The sequence below is a fragment of the Perkinsus marinus genome (assembly GCF_000006405.1).
Source record: "Perkinsus marinus ATCC 50983 genomic scaffold scf_1104296958234, whole genome shotgun sequence".
In the NCBI taxonomy this organism is placed as follows: domain Eukaryota; phylum Perkinsozoa; order Perkinsida; family Perkinsidae; genus Perkinsus; species Perkinsus marinus.
In genome coordinates this window covers 438094-457913 of record NW_003206847.1, presented here as the reverse complement: position 1 = coordinate 457913, position 19820 = coordinate 438094, and the positions used below count along the sequence as shown (strand labels likewise).

The following is a 19820-nucleotide window of genomic DNA, read 5'->3' as shown; positions in this document are numbered from 1 at the left end:
AGTCCGGGGTTGAGGTGCGAATCATTTCCCAGAGATGGAGTACTTCTCTGCTGATCTCTTCATCCCTTGTGGTGGTCGTCCCGGTACTATTAACATTGGTAATGTTGATAAGACCATGTTCAATCCTGAGACTAAGGAGCTCAAGTTCAAGTATGTTGTGGAGGGTGCAAACTTATTCTTGACCGATGATGCTCGTCGATATCTTGAGGATGCTGGTGTCCAGCTATTCAAGGATGCTTCCACTAACAAGGGTGGTGTTACTTCTAGCAGTATGGAGGTGTTCGCTGCTCTTTGCATGGATACGGCTGATCATGACGAGTTCCTTTGCGCTCGTGATGAGACTAGTGCTCCTCCTGAGTTCTACGAACAGTACGTACAGGAGATCCTTGCCGCTGTTCGCCATAATGCCAAGATGGAGTTCAATGGCATCTGGAAGACTAACCACGAGGTGAAGTATCCTGATGGATCAAGGTATATTCGTAAGACTGATGCCACCATCTTATTGTCTAAGAAGATCAACGACATGCAGTCTTACATCCTTGGCGTACTCGAGGAACACGACCCTGAGAATGACTGGATGGTTCGTGCTGTTCTCAGACGTTGTGTGCCCAGATTGCTTCTTGTTCATTGTGGTTTGGATAAGATCGTCGAGAACACCCCCGAGGCTTATCTCAATGCTATGGTTGCTACTTGGATTGCTGACGAATTTGTCTACTCTAACGGTCTGAAGACGAGCGAGTTCGCCTTTTTCCAGTTCATGCGCTCACTAGAGGAGAAGTCCGAAGGTGAGGTTACCCCTTCTACTATGTAATTTACCAATATTTCGACTGCAATAGCTTTATACTCTATATAATATAGGGCCATCGTACGTTGACTGTTGTCAATTTTTTTCATCCGCAAAAGCTACTCTTCTGGAATGTTTGCGAAGGATTGTCTGCTATTGGCTCAAAGTTGCTTGAATTGTCTCGTAACTTAACTCTTGGTTGCTCCTAGTATTGTGTTAGAGAGTATGCGGTGATCATAGTAATGGGAAGGATACTCGGTCAGGTTGCCCCTGGTCCTATTGTAATGCCCGAATTGAATACTTTGGCGAGTGTGACCGAGTTCGAGGTGATCAACTCGTAATTCTCTACGCAAACGGGAGCAAGCTTCTCGGCGTTTCGATCGCAACGAGTATGTCATTCTTCGTTTAGAGATTCAGAAATCATACATCTTGAATGCCACGAGGTAAGCGTACAAGATCTACTGCATCGCCAGAGTATTCGTTAGCTTCTCCATCAACCCGCTACTGCGACCAACTCTTCACTGATATCCATGGTCTCTGAGACAGAATCGATCTCAGATATCAGACTTCTCTAGAACTTTCCCGATGTTAACAACGATGCAAGACCCCAGAGTCATTCTATGCTGGAACGAACGTTGTTACAGCGACATTTTTTCTCATTACACTCCATGAGACAACTGTTATTCTGGTCTATCTCATGGTCTCTAGTGATGGTACTGCCGCCGGGTGCCGTTGCTTCTCAGCAGCCACTACAAACACACATCCATGTCAAGTATACCATAGCCCGAGGAGAAGATACGAAAGCTCTTCTCGAAGAAGCACAAGCGCTGATGGCGTGGACACTGGCCAATCAGGTTTCATCAAACATGGGAAAATTTGTGAGTGGCATAGGTGTAGACACCCTAGACAAGTTCACTCTCGTAGGTTTCTGATTTGGTGATGCAGCTGAATAAGACTCATACTCAGCTTCACGAAATCGCGATAAAATCATCCGATAAGACGACTCGAGTACCTCGAAGCTTCACTGAGGGCAAAAAGAAAGTGGCGGACATGAAAAAGTTACAAAGCAGGAAGTGTAGGAAGATGCGGGGTTAGGAGATTACGGGAATCGTTATTCAAAGCACGGAGTCCTCTCCAGTTGAATGCCATCGAATCTATCAGTGATGTATTGCTGACAGCAATACATCACTGATAGCAATTTGCTGTATCTGTATCTGTATGTGGCGGTCTCTCCTCTCGGAGTCCAACGCGTCTCCGAGGCGGTGTTGGCCAGGTTCCACTAAGTGGAACCCAGTGTGGAATCTACTTCCTATGATCGATCCTAATACGTCTTCTGATTATCAGGTACGGTCAAAACACTATCAGTTGGTGAGGTCGAGCAGCTGGTGCACTCTCGAGTGTTTCGCCTTTCGGAACCAGTTGTATTGCGGAATGGCAGTGGTTGCTGCATTAACGAAGCTGACCTGCGTCGATGGACAGCCGAGTAGGTCTGCACTGATAACTCACCAGTCATCCAGCTGGGAAACGCTGCCCATCTCTCGAGACCCTATTCAACAGTAAAATCTCTCTGTTTATTTTAAAGTTCTGTGTCGCCTCCAATAATATTGATTCATCCAGGGGCGGCTATGCCACCCCAAGGTCTTGTATGGCTTGGGGTGGCATAGTCCAAAGGAATTGATTGTAAATCGATTTATTGGGATATATCTTTGGACGGCATAGTCGCCTTATCCAGCGGAACTCATTACAATAAAGCATGTCTTAGGATGGCATACCCGCCCCATCAATGATTTTTTTGTGTCAAGGCATAGGTTGGGATGGTATAGCCGCCCCATTCAGAGGAATTAGCTCTACTAAGAGCGGAGTAGACCTCTAGAAGGTGTCTTTCTATCCAAACGGTTCGAGGAGATCGACAGCAAGGAGTTGGTCGCGTCGTGCTGCTGCTACTGCTGCTGCCATTCAGGTCTATGTCTAGTAAGGAGTTCTCTGACGTCAAGGTTAACTTCATTTCATCTCCACGAGATAAACAACTATTCAGGGTGGGAGTACGAGTTCCTAGAAAGGACATCTCATTCACTAACTATCTAAACAAGTGTTTCTCGAACAAGGTAACTAACCGAACTCTGCCCTGTGACTGTTGTGACTCTCCTCAGCTCCCGGGTTCTGGCACCGAAAACTGCGAGCTGGATCTACCATTGAGGTCGTGGCTCCCAGCAGGACTCTCGCTCGATTTCACTTCTCGCTACGATAATGTTAGTGCCAAGCTGGGAGGAGTAAGCAGATAGATCACCCATTGCCAGCTCCTGCTGCAGTCGGTGCCCCGAGTTGTCGGCAATACCTCTGCGATAACTCCAGGTTAATCCGTGGTCTCGTCTGGTGTCTTGGCGTGAGCATATTCTCGAGCGAGGCTCGGAAGATATCATGACAATCATTGAGTCCATCACCGGCAACGATGAGGAAGAGGTAGACAACTTAATGTTTCTGCTATGAGTTAGTCCCTTTCCATGGATCATCCTCAGAGAAGAGCCTTGATCGAGCATTTCTACGCATCACAGAGTCGTCTCGTGGTGGGGCCTTCAGGCAGTGGAGAACCACTTGGCCGAATCCTATAGGGGAGGTTCTTGTTGACTCGCTCCTTCACGGCAGGTGGCGAACAGCATTGCTCGACTGGGATTAGCTCTATGTCCCTTCAGCCGGCGGTGGCTCATCGTCCCCTATTCGGAGTTGCTGCGAGTTTCAGCGTCCGCAAAGGAAGCTCTGGAACCCACCAGTGCTTTCATGTTCTTTGAAGTAGGCCGATAGAAAACAACCAATTTTAACATAATCAGGATATACGATTAACGGCTGGTGTTATTCAGGAAAAGCTGGTTGAATTACGGGAAGAGTTCGGCCTGAAGGATTATCGTGAATGTCAACAGCATCCGGGCGATGTAGTGGTTGTGCCTAGAGGGGTAAGCACTCGTTTCTCAACATTTCTCTCTCCATCTCTGTGCACACGGTGGCATGTTAATTGGTCTCAGTTCTGGAGCGTATCTCTTGCCACCAAGGACTCGATATCCCTACGTGAACCCTATGTTGACCCTTACGACAAGGAGCGGATTGTTTCCCTTGTCCACTCACTCGTTTTCAATCCCGAGGCTAGGTCAGCACTCATTCTCTGTCAAACCACAGCATTATGCTTCGGCTGACTGCAGGGTGTACTCGAAGATTTTCTGCCTCGGTCAAGACGAGATCAAAGACCATCCAAATATGGCTGATGAAGCCAAGAACGGATTCTCTCGTACGTGCTCCCAAACGTTATCGTCATCGATGTCGAAGTCCGTAGAGCTCATCATTGATACGCAGCCGTTGGTTCAAGCCCTCGAGATTCTCGGGGTGCTGACCAACTGCGCTGGTGTACAATACGCCGTTGGAGGCATTGTTCATGGTGGTGAGTGCGATGATGATACTTGGAGGAAGTGTCGCGCCAGGCTGAGTCGCTTAGTAGGCATTGAATTCGTTTCGTTCAACAAGCCTTCTCAAGCACCTCTTGACGTTCTCGTCGAGACTCGATAGCTTCTCGATCTCCCCGTCCTAGGTTCGACAGGCTTCCTCCGAGATGGGGGAACGGTCCGCAGTGCGTCGCATTGATATTTCATTCCCTTATATCCCACTGGAACGGCCAGGGCCTATCTCTCCGCCAGGGAAACGGGATGATGTCAAACACGATGAGCTGTGATGTCACTTGATCTCTTAGGCCAATTGTCTTGAGTCATCAAGTCTATCTTTTCCGGCCTGTTGTTACGCTAGGATTTCATGCTGTGCGAAGGCATCATCCGTGTAATTGCACCATGTGTGGTTGGGAATCCTATGATACTTCCGACCATTTTAAGCCTGATAGTGTCAGACCGATACTCGAGTGGTACAAGGCGAATTTTCTGTGGTCTTGAAGTATAATAGGCACTGCCTGAGCCACTTTCACATTGTCCCTCAAGCGGATCACAGAGGACATGCGGACGACTTCAGACATGATGATGCAGTTTCATCGAAATCGACCACCCTGAACAATGACCATCTGTTTCCCCATGCATTAACTCCGATACAGCCACCTTTTTTGACAGTAACACAGGACGTATTTGCCAAAAAGTCAAAGTCACTGAGCCGAAATATTTGATAAGCGCGAGAGAAGGAATGTCAAGGAGAAAGGCAAGCTGAGGTGATGAAAACTCATGGCATTGACCGATAATCGGTCACCGATAAGGGCTGAACGATGTTAGCTGCTCGGACCAGCGTTCTTCTGGTGATTGCACCCTTTTCGCCGAAGAGCTTCGGTCCGAAGCTTCGCGGTAGAGAAAGATCCGAATGTCTGTTGCATCCCCACGGGTTGATGGAGCATGAGTCCACGGCCTGCATCCCTCATCTGAACGAACACCTGCAATGACTACGTTACCACGATATACCATTCACCTCGATGAACGCGAGCCTCGCTCCATCAGGGTACTGAGGAGTGTGCGACGTCCATATGACGCCAAGTCCTGGATAGTAAAGCAAAATATTGGTTATACAAATTTTGCGAAGAGACCACGATGGAATGAAGAGGACTTTTGACCTTGAGATTTTGGGATCTCGTATGTTGGAGTGCTTCGCCGCACTTCGTCTTCCCTCTTACCATCCGGATCAAATGAGACGGTATCCACTATAGACACCTTCAATCAGCTTTCAGATAGGACTTTTTGGACAGAGAATTAGTGAATTCCATCAAATGTTGCCGTCCAACACTAGCTACACTAGCGAATTTATCATAAGAATTCTGAACGACCACGACTCTGTCGCGACAGGCGGTCGGATGACGGATTCGTTCTCCCGCGGCGTATCTTTCGGCACTGAGTTCGTAGCTTCATAATCGCGTAACGTGACTCACGCTGTATCCCGGAAATGACAACCTCGGATCATTCTCACATTTAAACGGTGGTCGAGAAGTTGTGTCACAAAGTAGATCCCGTCATAGGTGCTGTACTTGAAGAAGAGGTTAGAAATGCCTTTTTTTGACAGCTGCCTCACACTCTTCAAGTCGGTCATAATTATATCGAGTCTGAGAAATCCATACGATCAACGCACCATGTGGGACGAGGACTCCTCTCGAGGTAGAAGTTTTCGATCCGTGGCCATTTCTTAAGATCCGTGGTATCTGGCAAGATGAGCCCGTCAACAATGTCGACTCGACGTTGGAATAGATGGGTTACTCACACCTCATACGGTCCAACTACACCAGATCACACCTTTCAAATCGACCTTGGGCTGGGGATCTCCCAGGATGCGCTCTCTCAACGTAATAACTATGAGAGCTGTTAGAAGGTATCACGCGCACTACGGGCGCAACATGCATACCAGACGACGAGGCCCCGACAAGGTGTACATTCCTGTTCGATTGAGGGTACTTCTTGAATAATTGGCCACTCAAGAAGAGCCTGTGGAGGATCATCTGACTTCTGCGCTCTCTGCTCGAGAATAAAGAATGCTCACAATGCAAGCCTCAAATGTTTTCTATGAACTAAGTTTATTCTAAAGTGGCATGTAAAAGGTCAGTGCTGAAACCGATAGGTCCAGGTGCATCGAGCATGGACCTACCCAAATGCTGTTGGCTTGCTTAGTTCGTGAGTAACCACACCGAACCGCCACATTGCATAACACGGCACGAGGACGTTCCCGCATATAATGAAGAAGCTCCTTCCCATCAGGAAACATCCTGCATAGCTCAATGCTAGTCATGGCCGTAGTCAAGCAACTCCCGCCCGGCCCACCAGACATGTACCAGAAGGACCTTCCAGCATTTGCACCGACCTGGTCGGTGTAAGTAAACAGCTTACAAACAGTTGAACTAGAAAAAACTACACAAGCAACGTACATGAAACCTGAATTATGTATCATCGTATGCCCATGCGTTGGTAGCGGGTGAGAAAATTGAGCCGGATGAGATGAAGGTGCCTCGATGTGTTTGCTTGCCATAAGATGCGGCCGAAAACCTCGGAGATTGTCTTGTTGATCATGCCATCGTATATACGAAGTGATGAATTTGGCAATCGACGAGGGGTGGGAGCCTTCGAGGTTACCGGGGATCCTAATATGAGAGCGAGCAGTATCACTATATCGTTATGGGTTAGCGACTGAGTGATGCAAGTCATGGGTTGTTGAGTACGGTGTATAGTCATCTGTCCGGTGCTGCATCGTGTCAATGTGGAAGATCTTCACCGACGGGTACCTCCGTACAAAATGGGATGAGCACATCGGCCAGTCTACTCCAGGTTGCCCATGCCTGAGAGCACCACACTCACAAGTAGCCCAACAAGAGCAAGTATAACCAATCCGCACTCTTCGAATGGGAGGCATCGATCGCCATTGACCCACCTGTCCAAACAGTGCATTGTAGTAAATGATACCCTGTGGCCGAAATCGTGTGGGATGAAACGGTGGAGCTCGCGGAATATCGAGGAGAAGTTCTGACAACTCGACTCGAGATGAGCACCAGCGAAGCTGAAACACTTAGCGCTGATAGCACTCACATCGCAGATGAGGCTTTGGTCATCTCGAAAGTTCACAACGAGGTACTCGTGAGGGGTCGTATGTGAGGGAATCGGTGTGCTCTAGATAGCGGTGTGTGGCAAGCTCTATGTACATGGAGAACCTACTGCAGGATCACTAGGTGTATACTTCACTGTGTCCTTCCCGCCTGACGATTCCACACCGGCATGTATAATCGGATGGCTCCGAATCGAGGCATCTGGGGCTTGGTGTATGTGATCGAACATGAATCAGATCCCGTCAGGATACTAACGATACAGATGAGCATTAATAACAGACCACCTTGAACTATTCCAAGGCTGAGATAACCTTGTCTCCCTCTTCGTAAAGGATTATATCGTCAACCGAACCAAACCTTTGACGCTTCTTCGTCAGATGAGGCCCTAGACACTTCACCGAGGTGACCTCGACTATGGTCTCCAAGTGAGGCGTGACCAATCAAGAAGTCATTAAACGTCATCTTTCCGTTAGAATCGATCGTTCTCTAGCCAGTTAGAATCGGTGAAGCAAGCCCCAACCTTCTACAAACATCACTCACTGACTCCCGTACCAACTCAGATCGTGAAAAAAACAGACTAGGTTAGGAAAATCTAGTTCCTCTGAAGTGCGGTGATTCTCCACCACGATCACCGACTCTACATCATCATACTCGAATAACAGTCAAAGCACTGATAATGGGGAATCATTGGGATAGGTTAGTCATCAGACTTAAGCACCCTGCACGGTGATGGAGTTGACCATGATGGGAGTCTTGGGGCTATCGTTGCTGTTGGTGGGGGCCTTGGAGATGTTCATCACGACATCCATACCTGACGACGGGCAAGATGTACATGGAAACCCAACACGAGGAGGATCTTACCTTCAACAATCTTGCCGAAAACAGGATGCTGGCTGGGAGCCAGATCGTTTCTCCAGAAGTCGAGGAACTCGTTGTGAGCTACGTTAATGAAGAACTGACTACCACCGCTGTTGGGACGGCCAGTGTTGGCCATAGAGAGGGTTCCAACCTGAGCGCAGGATATATCCGCAAACCTTGCCAGGCCTAGATATGTCGGACCTCGTTGGAGAGATGAGGGCAGCCGGGTTCTCTGAACTCATCAGGGATGTTTCCGCCCATATCCCTGGTAATCTCTCCCTTACCAGGGACGTTGAACTTAGTGCCACCGTTAGGGCCACCAGTGCCTGAAAATAACAAGGGTGGAGCAACGAGAGCCAGTGATCATGGAGTGGGCTACCAGCTCTGGAGCTTCTGGGGTCCTTCGAGTGAGGGCAACCGAACTGAATCATGAAGCCGGAAATGACTCGATGGAAATGAAGACCGTTATAGAACCCAGACTTGGCCAAATCAATGAAGTTGGAGGCGGTAATCGGCATCTGAGTAAGGCAGGAAGTGCATCGTCAAGGACAAAGCGAATAAACCAACCTTGTCCAAATACAGCTCCACGGTGAAATTACCGGCGGTCGTGTTGAAGGTGGCACGGGGATTCGACATAATAGGAGTGAGGGTAGAGACAGTCTACTATGAAGAAGAAAAATAATGTGGAGATCGAAGACCATTCGTTTGGCGAGAGCATAATCCAGCATGAACGCGTGAAACGAAAGATTCCTGTGCATGCGTGCAAAACGTACGCGAAACAACGCATGATACCACCATTCATTCCAGCAGGTGCTAAACTATCAATATCACTGTGTTTGTTAAGATATTAGCGTTTTAACGATATTAACTTGGCCATGCGAATGCGTACAGATCTACATTGAATTCACCAACTCTTCATATTCCATACTTCCAACAAGACAAATGCTGTCCTCAGAAACGTGGAAACTGCACAACGGTCTCAATGTGCTCCTCCGTCTTAGGAACCGTCGCTGACCCAATCATGATGAATTACGTAGACAAAAATGGACACACGAGGCTCTCTGGATTACGCTACATCAGCCAACTGTCCCCTTCTGTGTGATCAACCTCACAACAGGCGACAGCTACTATCTCAACTAAACGTCCATCCTCAGAGTCCCCGAGACCATATCATGCGAGCCGCTGTCCAAAAGGTTCTCTGAGTTGTTCCTTTTCAATCTCCTCAGCCTCTCTAGCCTTCTCAAAGTAGCTGCCAATACGGATGCCCGGCAGACCAGTGAACCCCAGTTGGTCCACAAACTTCCTGTTCAACATGGGTTGCCGCTTCAACAGGCCCGTGCTCAGTATCATGTCATTCACACACTTGATGATATCTTCCTTACGAACATCAAAATCATTTGTACACGACAACTGCATCTGCCTGTGATAGAATGCCATCAAACTTCGATAGCCAAGCTGACAGGACCCAGGTTCGAACCAGACAGGTTCAATTTCTCCCACGGGCAACTTTGACATGTACGAATCGAGCATGTCAGAGTCGTTCAGCATCACCAACCGGTCACTGTGACCAGCAAGTATCCTTGGAAGACCGTTGGGATGCAGCCTTCGCGGTAGCATGAGCGTGCTGACTCCCGCAGACCCTCCTCGAGCGGTTCTTCCCATCCTATGGACGTACTGGTCTACAACTTCCCCTTCACTTTGAGCATGGGGGACATCAATCTACACAATAGAAATGTACCAGCAAGGACAGTGTCACTCAACACACCTGAATGACGTGACTGATTTGGCTCCAATCTAACCCTCTAGCAGCAATATCAGTAGCGAACAGGACCTTATTCAAGCATGAACTGAAAGAAATGTGGTATGATAACACCAGGCAGTTCTTAGCAGTACAGTACTCATCAGGATGCAGGAACTCATCAGCAATACTACGCCTCTTATCATTAGACAATTGAGCGTGTAGGGCTGCGATTCGAGTAGCCTGGAATGGGAGATGCTATCAGACCTCATCATGATACTATCACATGTAGAGCTGTCTTGGTCCCCTTCTGTCGCCGCCGAGCCTTGGTCATGACATAGAAGAGCTGTAGTATTCGGACCGTTGGGAAAAGTACCAACACTCTGTGACGATCTGCCGTCCCGTCATCCGTAGTAGCACGGTATATCATCGCCTCCAAAGTCGCCTGAATCAACAAGGGCATCCACAGACGATTCCAGCCGGTCTCTAATCCCACTTGGAACTGATCTGCGTTGAAAAACAAAACCTCTTGTCGCAGCTTATCAGGCGTAACGGAAAGGGAACTTGATGACGCCTGAAAGGTAATAATCCCTGTCCAGCGTAGCTCTCAGAATGCCAGGACCACCCCGATCCGACAAAAGCCGTATCGCAGCATTCTTCTAGCTACTCCATCAAGTACTGGGCTAATAGTAGCCGAACACAATACGATACCAACATCCGAGCGGCAGCCAAGAAGGGCCGAATAGATGTGCCTGGGAGGCCATCAGGAGTGTGAGATCCCATGGGACTCACTCAAGCTGTGGTAGGAACCCCATATCAGCCATTCTATCGAACTCATCCACTACTAACAAGTGTAGAGACTGCTTGAGGAGGCAGTAGAGGCCACTAGTACTAGATAGATGCGATATGAGTCGACCAGGGGTGCACACTAGAACCTACAAGCCATCTAAAGGAGGCGTAACTCAAGCCTGTCTGTCGATTACATGCGGTCGATCTTCCTTAGCGATCCTTTCCACATCATCATCAATACTGTACCCACCACAAAGAAAGCTGCTCCGGAGAAGGGGATGGTAGGACAGTAGAGATGCCACGACCTTTGATCAAGAAAGGTTGAATCCGAGAGGCAGCAGCATTACTCGGGAGATCTGCTGGACGAGCTCTCGTGTTGGTACCAATATCAAGAGATAAACACCCTCAGGGGAGGCATCCGTGATGGACCAGGCCAACCTCGAGAGCAACGGCGCCAGATACCTACTAGGCATCTATTAGCAACCGTGGGAGATCCCTCACGCTAGTGTCTTGCCGGAACCTGTCTCAGCTGTGAGCACGAGGTCTTTCGGAGGCACCAAGGGCTGACCTGTGGACATGTGACCATCCTGTGAGCAGTGTTGGAGGAATATGTGTTATTTTTTTCTCAACTGAGCTCACCATTTTCCTCACTAATACTAGGAGTTTAGGATGAATTCGGGTAGGGGTGTACAGAAACCAACGAGAGTTCCCCCAAAATTTCCTCACGATTTTCCTATTGTCACCAACACATGTAGTTAACCATGTGCATATTTCCCCACACTGCCTGTGAGTATCAAAACGCTCGCCTATTACCATAATCATTGTCGAGTTGTAGAAGGACGTCCGCGGCCTCCTCCTGACACTCGCTCATCAGCGATGTTCTACTAATTCGCTCTCCACGAGGCCCACGAATTTCACTGAAAATGGCGGGCCGGAATTAAATACGCGGAGTTTTGGTATCACCTCAGACCAGACAGGATCTCCGTGGCGAGAGGTCTCGGCGACTGTTCAAAGGTAACCGCACTGAATAGTGTCCGGAAAGAAGGAAATGCCGCTGCTAGTCCTCGTCGGGTTTTGCATACCACTCCTCGATAACATCCCAGCATGGACAAGAGAACCGAAAGAGGAAGTAAGTGTTGTTATGCAGAACACCACATAGGAGCCTCCCCGTAGTTCTATAAGTTCGGCAAGTGGCAGTAGAGTAGTGAAAACAGCACGCTAACTCCAGCTCAAAGCCATAGACTCAAAGCACTTATACTTTGGGCCTGTTTCATACGAGCAAATTGCGCCCTCTACTTGAGTAACTCCTCCAGTTGCTCCTAAACTAAATGTGCCTTGAATTACGTACCCTTGTGGAACAGGCCCTTTCCCTTACGAAGGATAAGCTCATCGTCTAGAAATCAATTTGCCGAAGTAGAATAATTTCGTGGCGCGCGACGGTGGCGGGAAGGCTCCTATACTTGGGGCCTTCTTCATAGGCTCTGAGGAATTTTACCGGTATAGACGCATTTTGAGGGTAAAGTTGTTCCACAAGACTCAACACCATAGCTTAGGCTGAGGACTCCTCATCCTTATTAAGGAGTAAGGATACTAAACTTAAAGACATCATGAAATAGGCCCTTGAAGAAGTTCTAACCTCAAGGATGTCCGAGCTGCGAACCAACGGCTGTTATGCGGAGCGCTGTACATCCTTAGCATTAGGGTGGCCAGGGGCCGTTTGCGGATAATGATTCGCGAATCTGAGTCCATGATTCGACTCACCCTCTGATATTTTCATCTCAGTGGATACTCTGGCCCACCTTCGCTTCAGGATTCGCATAGGGCCCTAGTACAGTGGAGTTTCACCCGTTTTACGTAAAATGCCGATATTCGCGCTACGCAGTTGTCGTGAAATGTGTTTTCCACTGGTGTTTTTCCTATCGCTCTCTATGCTAATTCGCTATATGTATCAAAATTCCTTCACCAATACAGCTTGTGAGAACGGAGCGGCTAAACCACCAGTTTTCAGGGAAAAAGTGTCCTAGTGCCTTATACCTCAACACCTAAGACCCTTATCTACTAACGCATGTTCAGGCAAGGTCAAAATCATTTACCCTCTAAATGCGTCCTAATGGGTCCAATATCTCTCATAAGGATGCTTATGAAGTAAGCCCCGATTTTCAGTTCTGTTAGTCCTCCCTGGTATTCCCTCATCATGGCCTTGTCGATCCTGGGAATAGCATTCGGTATCGGTCTGATTGTCGGGTCAGGACAGTCCATATCGGAAAAGCTGGCTTTCCAAAGCTTCGCCCTTGGACTCCCTCAATACGGTGTCCATCTTTTCAACAAGCCCTGGTTCATGTCTCTGATGATGTTTTCGGGCATGTTCCTAGCCCTCGTAGTATTCTATGTACGCGTTCTAGTAGCTCGGGTTTCGGGCAAGCCTTACTCCTCCCCAACTCGTAGGACCTGGTTGGCTATATTTTTCCCGGCATGTTTCGACTTGGTTGGAACCTCATTCCAGGCGGTCGGTTTGGTCTACACGCCCGTTTCTGTATTCCAAATGCTCAAGGGAAGCATCATAGTTTTCTCTGCAGCTCTGTCTGTGATATTTCTAAAACGCAAGATGTACAGAAATCACTGGGGTGGTGTAATTATTTGTGTTATCGCCCTTAGCCTGGTCGGGTCCTCCTCGATTTTCTCGAGAGACTCCCAAGCGGTGAGCTTTTCTGCTGGTGAAGTTATTACCGGTATTTGCTTTATCATTGGCAGCCAAGTTGTGTGTGCTTCCCAATACGTCGTAGAGGAATTCCTTTTGAAGGGCGGTGCCGTACCACCCCTCGCTCTAGTAGGCATTGAAGGTATCTGGGGCCTCCTTGTAATGGCATGTATAGTACTACCAGTGATGCAACATGTACCGGGCAAAGACGTAGGTGGGGTTTTCGAGAACGCCTCTGATGCTTTTGCGATGATGGGCGACTCTAAGATGGTCCTTGGTGGTGTCCTCGGCTATGCTTTGAACACTTTCGCGTATAATATCTGCGCTGTTAATGTTACTAACTCTGCCTCTGCTATCCACACCACTATGCTTGATTCTACTAGGACTATTCTTATCTGGCTCTGTTCTGTTATAATGTAATATTCAGGGCTAGTTCCGGAAAATGTGGTATCTGGAATTACTACGTCAATAATGCTACTCTGAGATTTATGTCATTGTCAGAGCTCTCGAGTCGAAAGTGATACCACTAATCTGCGAAATTGCAGCCCTAGTAGCAGTGTTGGAATATGTGTTCGCTTTCCTCAGCTGAGCTCAAGAGTTTTTTCACTTAGAAGCTTGTATAGAAATTCGGGTAGAAATATACAGAAACCAACAAGAATTTTCTGAAATTTCCCCACAATTTTTATATCGTCACCAACACATGCGGTTGAGCACACCGCGTAGTAAATCACGCTTTTCGCTGCTCGGCGAGCAGTGCTCGCCACCCTTCGTTGTTTGACCACAGGTACTATATGAGTGATGATCACTCGTTCGGTGAGCCGTTAACGCCGTACTCGCTCATACAGCTCGCTGGCTTCGTCCTACTCGTCTATGGTGTGCTTGTCTACGACAATATCGTGCGTCTCCCGTTCGGCCTGGCTGGCACTGAGAAGGTAACAGTCTTCCTCTCTGGGTAATTTATGGTTTTTCCATCAGGTTAATCCGTCTCGGGCTCCCATGTCGATGTCGATGTCTGCTGGTACTCCTCTCGAGCGAAAGCCATTCGTTATGGACGACTCAGCCAACTCAATTTTATCGTCTATGTCGAATAGTGCTCGTCCTCGTCGTGTTACCGTGAAGACTGATGTTCATGAGCCGTTACTTAATAATGCTGATACACGGGTGTAATTGATGTACTCTGCCACCGATTCGCGGCCTCACTTCCTGTTGATCGCGGTGGTTACATCAGCCGCCTCTGTACTTCTACTGAGAAACACGAACCTCACCTTTCTGATTCGAATGTCGCTACTACTTCGAGTGGTTCAATGTTCCTCATTGAGTGCTGTACAGTTGAGCTGTGTGCTACTGCTTGTCTACCGGAAGTAGAGTTTGTTGATGCTACCAATAATATCCCCTGCTATCAGTACTATGTCTTATCGTGAATATAATCCGACCAATATTTCCCTTGAAGAACAGATTGTTGGGTATGATTGTATCTGTCAATGAGAGCGTTTTTCAATCACGAACAAAGAGCGAAAATGCGGCGGTAACGTGACGTAATTCAAAGCTTCGTCATGGTCATCATCTGACCTCCTTAACAATCTAGACCAGACATACTCTAATAAGGGCTGTCGGATTGCTCCACAACATCGCTAGATTAGTACATACGTAGAGCCTATTGACAGGTTGGGAAACTACTGCTCGACCTAGTGGGGCAAACAATGGATGGGAATGACCTCTTGCATGCGGTGAAATCGGCGGAGTTGCGATAGTTTTCTAGCTAACACTTCAAGATGGTTAATGCATCGCTCGCTGTAGCCAAGCATCTCAACGATCAAGATTCACAGTGTCCTGATGAAGCTCTAGTAAGCGATGTTCAGCATGCTGCTGAAAATTTAGAGTTCCTCAGTCGAAATCAGACAATCTCGGGAGAACCTTTTCGTTTATAGAGAAACTAGCAGCAACACTGTATGGGAACAATCGGTAACTGCACGAGAGATTTCTCTAGAGCACGCTTGACTCAGGTCTGACGCTACTCTGGATCCTCGAGACATCGTGGTAAACACTATTCTCAACAACAATAACGACGACAAACATAGTCTGCTGGTGAGATCAGTGTGGAAGAATACGCATATGGTCAACTACATATGTCAATGGCAATATGGAAATTATGAAGAAATTCTGGGAAATCCTTGTTGGTTTCCGTACATTCCTACCCGAATTCGTGTGTAAACGTGTATAATCAGCGAGGAAACTCTTGAACTCAACATATATTCCTCAAACACTGGACGCGACAGTCCTTTCTGAGAGTTGTCCGGCTAAATCAGGCCGAGATCGAAAAGCTGGTACGGTCTGGACACATCGTTATGATGCTCGAGGAGATAATGACAATCCCAATGCGACGATTGGAAAATCTCATCCTACGAGACCTCAACGACCGAGTGCTCCAACTAAGCAAAGTGGGCCGTGGAGGCCCTCAACAACATGGTGAACAGTCTGGCATTAGGCTGGTGTTGATGAGCCTGAGGGCCGCCCGACTGGACACGCTTCCGGAGGGAATGAGCACCTTGATGGGGGACTCGTCGTGATGGCGTAGGACGAGAACGTTCTGTATCGATCGCCGATAGGACGAATCCTCAGAGAATTCCTCAAGTCCTGTGTTGCAGAGCCGTATCAAAACAGTACGATGAAGTCGATACAGTCATTGCGATGCCCAATCACCACTGTGTTAGAGGTAGCGGGCTAGTACGAAACTAGTGGACACCGTGTTGAAGTACGCGGGCAATTCGAGTAGCAATTTTACATTCATAGATGGCATGGTTACCTGATATTATTATCAGCTATTTCTGTCGCAAATCAATTTTCTTTCGCTGAGTCATCTGGGAAAGATCACCACATCGTCAGGTTGCTGTGATTGGTGCGTGAAGGTGACGCACAAGGCTGTGTGCAAGGTGGCCTGCACACGTGAATTGTTCGATTTTTCCGTAGCTAAAACCAGGCCAACCGCTCAATAAGTATTCCTTCTTTCACATCACATCGGCTACAAGTGTCGAGTTGCACAACAGCGTGGTCGAATCTAAGTCACGTGAGCTGTACCACTTGCTTCTAGTCTAGTATTACGGTCATAGTATTACGAGTCGCTGTATGTGGTAGACTAAACTTTGATATATTTGTGTTCAATAGTTGCGGATAGATAACGAACAGAATGCGTGTGAGCTTTCTCGGCCCCTCAGGATTCGACCAAGCTATGACATTCTATTTCGCTCGCTTCCTTCTCCTCGCGGTAGTCCACGCAGAGCTTATTCTGAGGTTGCCAATCTCACTAGATGTATACGATCCGGGTAGACCAGATCTTTTTCTCATCGCCGACATCACCGTTGACGCTATGAGTTTCCGACAATTGGTTGATACAGGCTCTCCTGTAACGTTCTTCATTTGGCGCAAATGGTACGAAAGTGTCAAGCCCGGTGGGTGTGAAACTATTCCTTCCAAATGTTATGCGTGCCTTCCCGAGTGCACTCCTGGGCCAACAGAAGTCTTCTCCTTCCAAGACGGGACGGAAGTCACACTGTTTAAGCATTCGGGAGCATTCTCCTTTGGAGGGAAGGTGGTGCGGAACATCGACTTCGGCCTGATGGCGAATTTCAATTTCGAGTATACGTTCCCTCCGTCACTGATTGGCCTCGGATACCCCCATAAAGAACCGGCACCTTACGAACCGCTGATCAAGCAACTGTTGGACAAACCGAAGGCTCAGAGGCTCATAGGGAAGAACATGTTCTCTGTGTATCTCGACTCTGCCGCCAAGCCCACCGGGGAGCTCCTTCTCGGCGGGCAAGATCCTACAAAGTACGTTGGGCCGATGGTATTCGTCCCAAGTGCGAAGGATCACTGGGAAGTGGCACTTATTGGAATGAAAGTGGGAGCAAACGCAGAGGTTAAGTTTGGGAAGCCTATGTCTACTGAGATCGACACTGGCGCCACCGGCATTTTCATGTCGGAATCTTACAGGAATAAACTTCTGAAAGATCTCCAGTCTACTGCGACCAAGCCTGTCAAGTTCCAGCCTTATGAGGATTTGTTTGAGATCAATTGCGCTGATCGCCAAAGTCTTCAGCCGGTGACACTGTTCATGAGGGGTGCTGGTGGACAGAGTGTTCCCCTGGAGATCCCTCAAGAGCACTATATCAGGCTCTATGGTCGCCACTGCTTGTTATTCTTCGGGCTGACCGACATCGACACCTGGGCCATTGGCAACCTCGTCCTTCCTGGGCGATACTTGCTCTTCGATTACCAAGAGAATAAGATCGGTTTCGCTAAGACCAAGTAGCGTACACTATTCTCCATTAGGGGACACAATGATTAGTCAGAGAGGGTTCTACTTGCGTGCGACCCTGATGGGCACGCGTGCTTTTGCTCGGGCCGAGCTATGGCCATCCCTATTATTAGATAGATAGATCCGATTACCAAGCTATTCTAAGTTAGTCTTTCCTTGAGACTTTAATGGCAATGAGTTCAGTCCGTGGCGGCCTAACCTCAACATCTTATTCTTGGACATATAGTCAACGTTTTTAGAGGAGAGACTAGTTTTAAACTAGTAGTTTATGATAGTGTGCGTTTGTCCGACACGAGATTGCTCCCTCTGATGTCTCCTACTGTGCCTACGCAGACATCCTTAGCTGTGCAATGATCTCCCTTGGCTGGGGCTCAGTTACAAAATAGCAAAGGAGCAAATAGCAAAAAAGTGCCAATTAGCTGGAATGTATATTTCCTGCGGCTTTTGCTGTTGTGCTAGTGTGTAAGAACGCTATGGCTGATATACAGAAGAGCAAAGTAGCAAAATTCACTTTACAAATACGCAAATTTGCCGTTTTGTATAACAGAAACTGCTTGAATGAATATCGTTTGCTTGTTTATATTTCAGGAAATTGCTAGAATATATAAAAGTTGCCGCTATGTGAAGTGCTACTATGTAACAAAATTGAGCAATTTTGCTCAAAGAAGGGGCAAACCGATAAATTGCTCCTTCTACTATTGAGCAAATTGCTACTTTTCAGAGGAGCAATTTGCCGCTTTACGAATGGGCAACCCCGCAATGGAGCAAATTTTTGCTGTTCTACAATCGGAAGAAGAAATTGAAATTTCGCACGCGAGATTCTTACCTTGGTGGTTTGTTGGTGATTGTGTTGAGCATTGCATTATAGTTTCGAAGTCTCTGAGTGGTGACTTTTCTGCAAAGTTCTTTGGTTTGTCGATATAGATAAGAGATTCTCGAGCAACTCAGAAAGCTCAAAGAGGGAACTCGAAAGTAGTGTCGAAGTAGTAATGGGGGAAATACTGGTGGTATTGGGATTGTGGATTAAAACTTTTGCTATGCTCTGTATTATGTTTGCAAGTAGAGGATTTGTGTTTACATGGTAGTTCGTATTGGGCGGAATCACTCGCACTGAGTGATCCGAGATCACTTATTTGGATCTAGGGTGGCACGCGGAAGGAAAAATAGAAAAATTATTTCCTTCGGAAGGAAATTTGAAATTTGAAGGAAAAATACGGAAAAATATGGAAAAATAAATTTTTTCGCTTGGCCTGCCAGGTTTGCCAGGCCAGAGCGTCATCGTCTTATTCGGTCGGGCTGCTAGCAGATGATTTGCACTTACTAATCATGTTTCATAGCTTGATTGAAATTGAAAGCGTTACAAGATATGGGAGATATCCACACTGGAGGAGACCAGGGCGTGCGCTAAAGCTCAGCCGCTGCGGCTGATCAAGCGCGCTTTCTATAGGAAAGTTTGTAACGCAACGCTCGGTGATTAGAGCTGTCGTTGAGCATTACTTGATTGATCCTTTGATGGTTGCATTCCTTCGTTTCAGTTCATGGGCAGTCCATGGGGCGGCCAACATTGTCTTCTAGTAACCAACAAAGCCTTCCAGTTTCGATCGTTTTCACAGGTTCGACCGCTCGTATCAGCAAGAAATGCAGACGAGAACACTGACTTACCATGCGAAACGAGGTGCAAACGTCAGTCTATTGGTAACGGTGATTACTGACTAGTTCAGAGCCTCATACTGTGAGCCTGCGGCCGGTTCCAGAACCACTGCCTATATGTTGCGTCAGGGATACCTATCCGTTTGTTTTGGAGTATGCTACGTTGATACTCCACCGTCTTATGCTTGTGGGAAATTCCCCCAGGGGGAATGCTGCATTCCCACTGGGAATGCAGCATTTCCCGCTCGAATAAAATGATCATGATGCGAACTTCGCATTGCGAAGTGCCATGCAATAACTGAAAGTTTCAGTCCGAAACCGCAAGCTGGACCTTCCAGTGAAAGTGCGAATCGAATTCTCGCTCGCCACAAAAATCTTTGATCATCCTGGCGAACAAGGTCTCTTTATACTCAGTCTAACCGAGACGACTAACAC

General features: G+C 47.7%; 8 protein-coding genes across 8 annotated transcripts in view; 4 read left to right on the top strand and 4 right to left on the bottom strand.

Annotated features, from left to right (window-relative positions):
• The window catches only part of Pmar_PMAR006120 (NAD-specific glutamate dehydrogenase, putative), a gene marked incomplete at both ends in the record, with an annotated part of 3209 nt that extends 2398 nt beyond the window's left edge, over window positions 1–811 (top strand). Inside the window, one exon of the mRNA XM_002774491.1 lies at window positions 33–811. Coding sequence (XP_002774537.1) covers window positions 33–811 — 779 coding nt within the window. The remainder of the gene's footprint in view (window positions 1–32) is intronic.
• A 3219-nt stretch (window positions 812–4030) lies between these two features.
• Window positions 4031–4336, top strand: Pmar_PMAR006119 (hypothetical protein; the record flags this gene model as incomplete). Its single annotated transcript, XM_002774490.1, has 1 exon — window positions 4031–4336. The coding sequence occupies one exon, from the start codon at window positions 4031–4033 to the stop codon at window positions 4334–4336; it is 306 nt and encodes a 101-aa protein (XP_002774536.1).
• A 697-nt stretch (window positions 4337–5033) lies between these two features.
• Window positions 5034–7182, bottom strand: Pmar_PMAR006118 (hypothetical protein; the record flags this gene model as incomplete). Its single annotated transcript, XM_002774489.1, has 4 exons — window positions 5034–5180; window positions 5720–5852; window positions 6957–7073; window positions 7166–7182. The coding sequence occupies 4 exons, from the start codon at window positions 7180–7182 to the stop codon at window positions 5034–5036; spliced, it is 414 nt and encodes a 137-aa protein (XP_002774535.1).
• Window positions 7183–7197: 15 nt separating this feature from the next.
• Pmar_PMAR006117 (hypothetical protein) lies at window positions 7198–7401 on the bottom strand (the record flags this gene model as incomplete). Its single annotated transcript, XM_002774488.1, has 1 exon — window positions 7198–7401. A coding segment is annotated over one exon (204 nt), but the record flags the coding sequence as incomplete, so codon positions are not given.
• A 507-nt stretch (window positions 7402–7908) lies between these two features.
• Window positions 7909–8856, bottom strand: Pmar_PMAR006116 (Peptidyl-prolyl cis-trans isomerase, putative). The gene is made up of 5 exons (XM_002774487.1): window positions 8763–8856; window positions 8575–8713; window positions 8397–8521; window positions 8199–8346; window positions 7909–8148 (listed from the first exon to the last, which is right to left on the bottom strand). Exons 1-5 carry the CDS (start codon window positions 8829–8831, stop codon window positions 8048–8050), a joined length of 582 nt encoding a protein of 193 aa, XP_002774533.1. The 5' UTR covers window positions 8832–8856; the 3' UTR covers window positions 7909–8047.
• A 509-nt stretch (window positions 8857–9365) lies between these two features.
• On the bottom strand, window positions 9366–11300 carry Pmar_PMAR006115 (DEAD/DEAH box RNA helicase, putative; the record flags this gene model as incomplete). The annotated part of the gene is made up of 10 exons (XM_002774486.1): window positions 9366–9914; window positions 9961–10042; window positions 10094–10176; window positions 10220–10378; window positions 10430–10507; window positions 10613–10685; window positions 10726–10868; window positions 10917–11027; window positions 11070–11184; window positions 11224–11300. The coding sequence occupies 10 exons, from the start codon at window positions 11298–11300 to the stop codon at window positions 9366–9368; spliced, it is 1470 nt and encodes a 489-aa protein (XP_002774532.1).
• Window positions 11301–12910: 1610 nt separating this feature from the next.
• On the top strand, window positions 12911–14869 carry Pmar_PMAR006114 (conserved hypothetical protein). The gene is made up of 3 exons (XM_002774485.1): window positions 12911–13836; window positions 14205–14352; window positions 14396–14869. Exons 1-3 carry the CDS (start codon window positions 12917–12919, stop codon window positions 14585–14587), a joined length of 1260 nt encoding a protein of 419 aa, XP_002774531.1. The 5' UTR covers window positions 12911–12916; the 3' UTR covers window positions 14588–14869.
• A 1560-nt stretch (window positions 14870–16429) lies between these two features.
• On the top strand, window positions 16430–17864 carry Pmar_PMAR006113 (aspartyl protease, putative). Its single transcript, XM_002774484.1, has one exon. The coding sequence runs from the start codon at window positions 16605–16607 to the stop codon at window positions 17727–17729; it is 1125 nt and encodes a 374-aa protein (XP_002774530.1). The 5' UTR covers window positions 16430–16604; the 3' UTR covers window positions 17730–17864.
• The last annotated feature ends 1956 nt before the right edge of the window (window positions 17865–19820 follow it).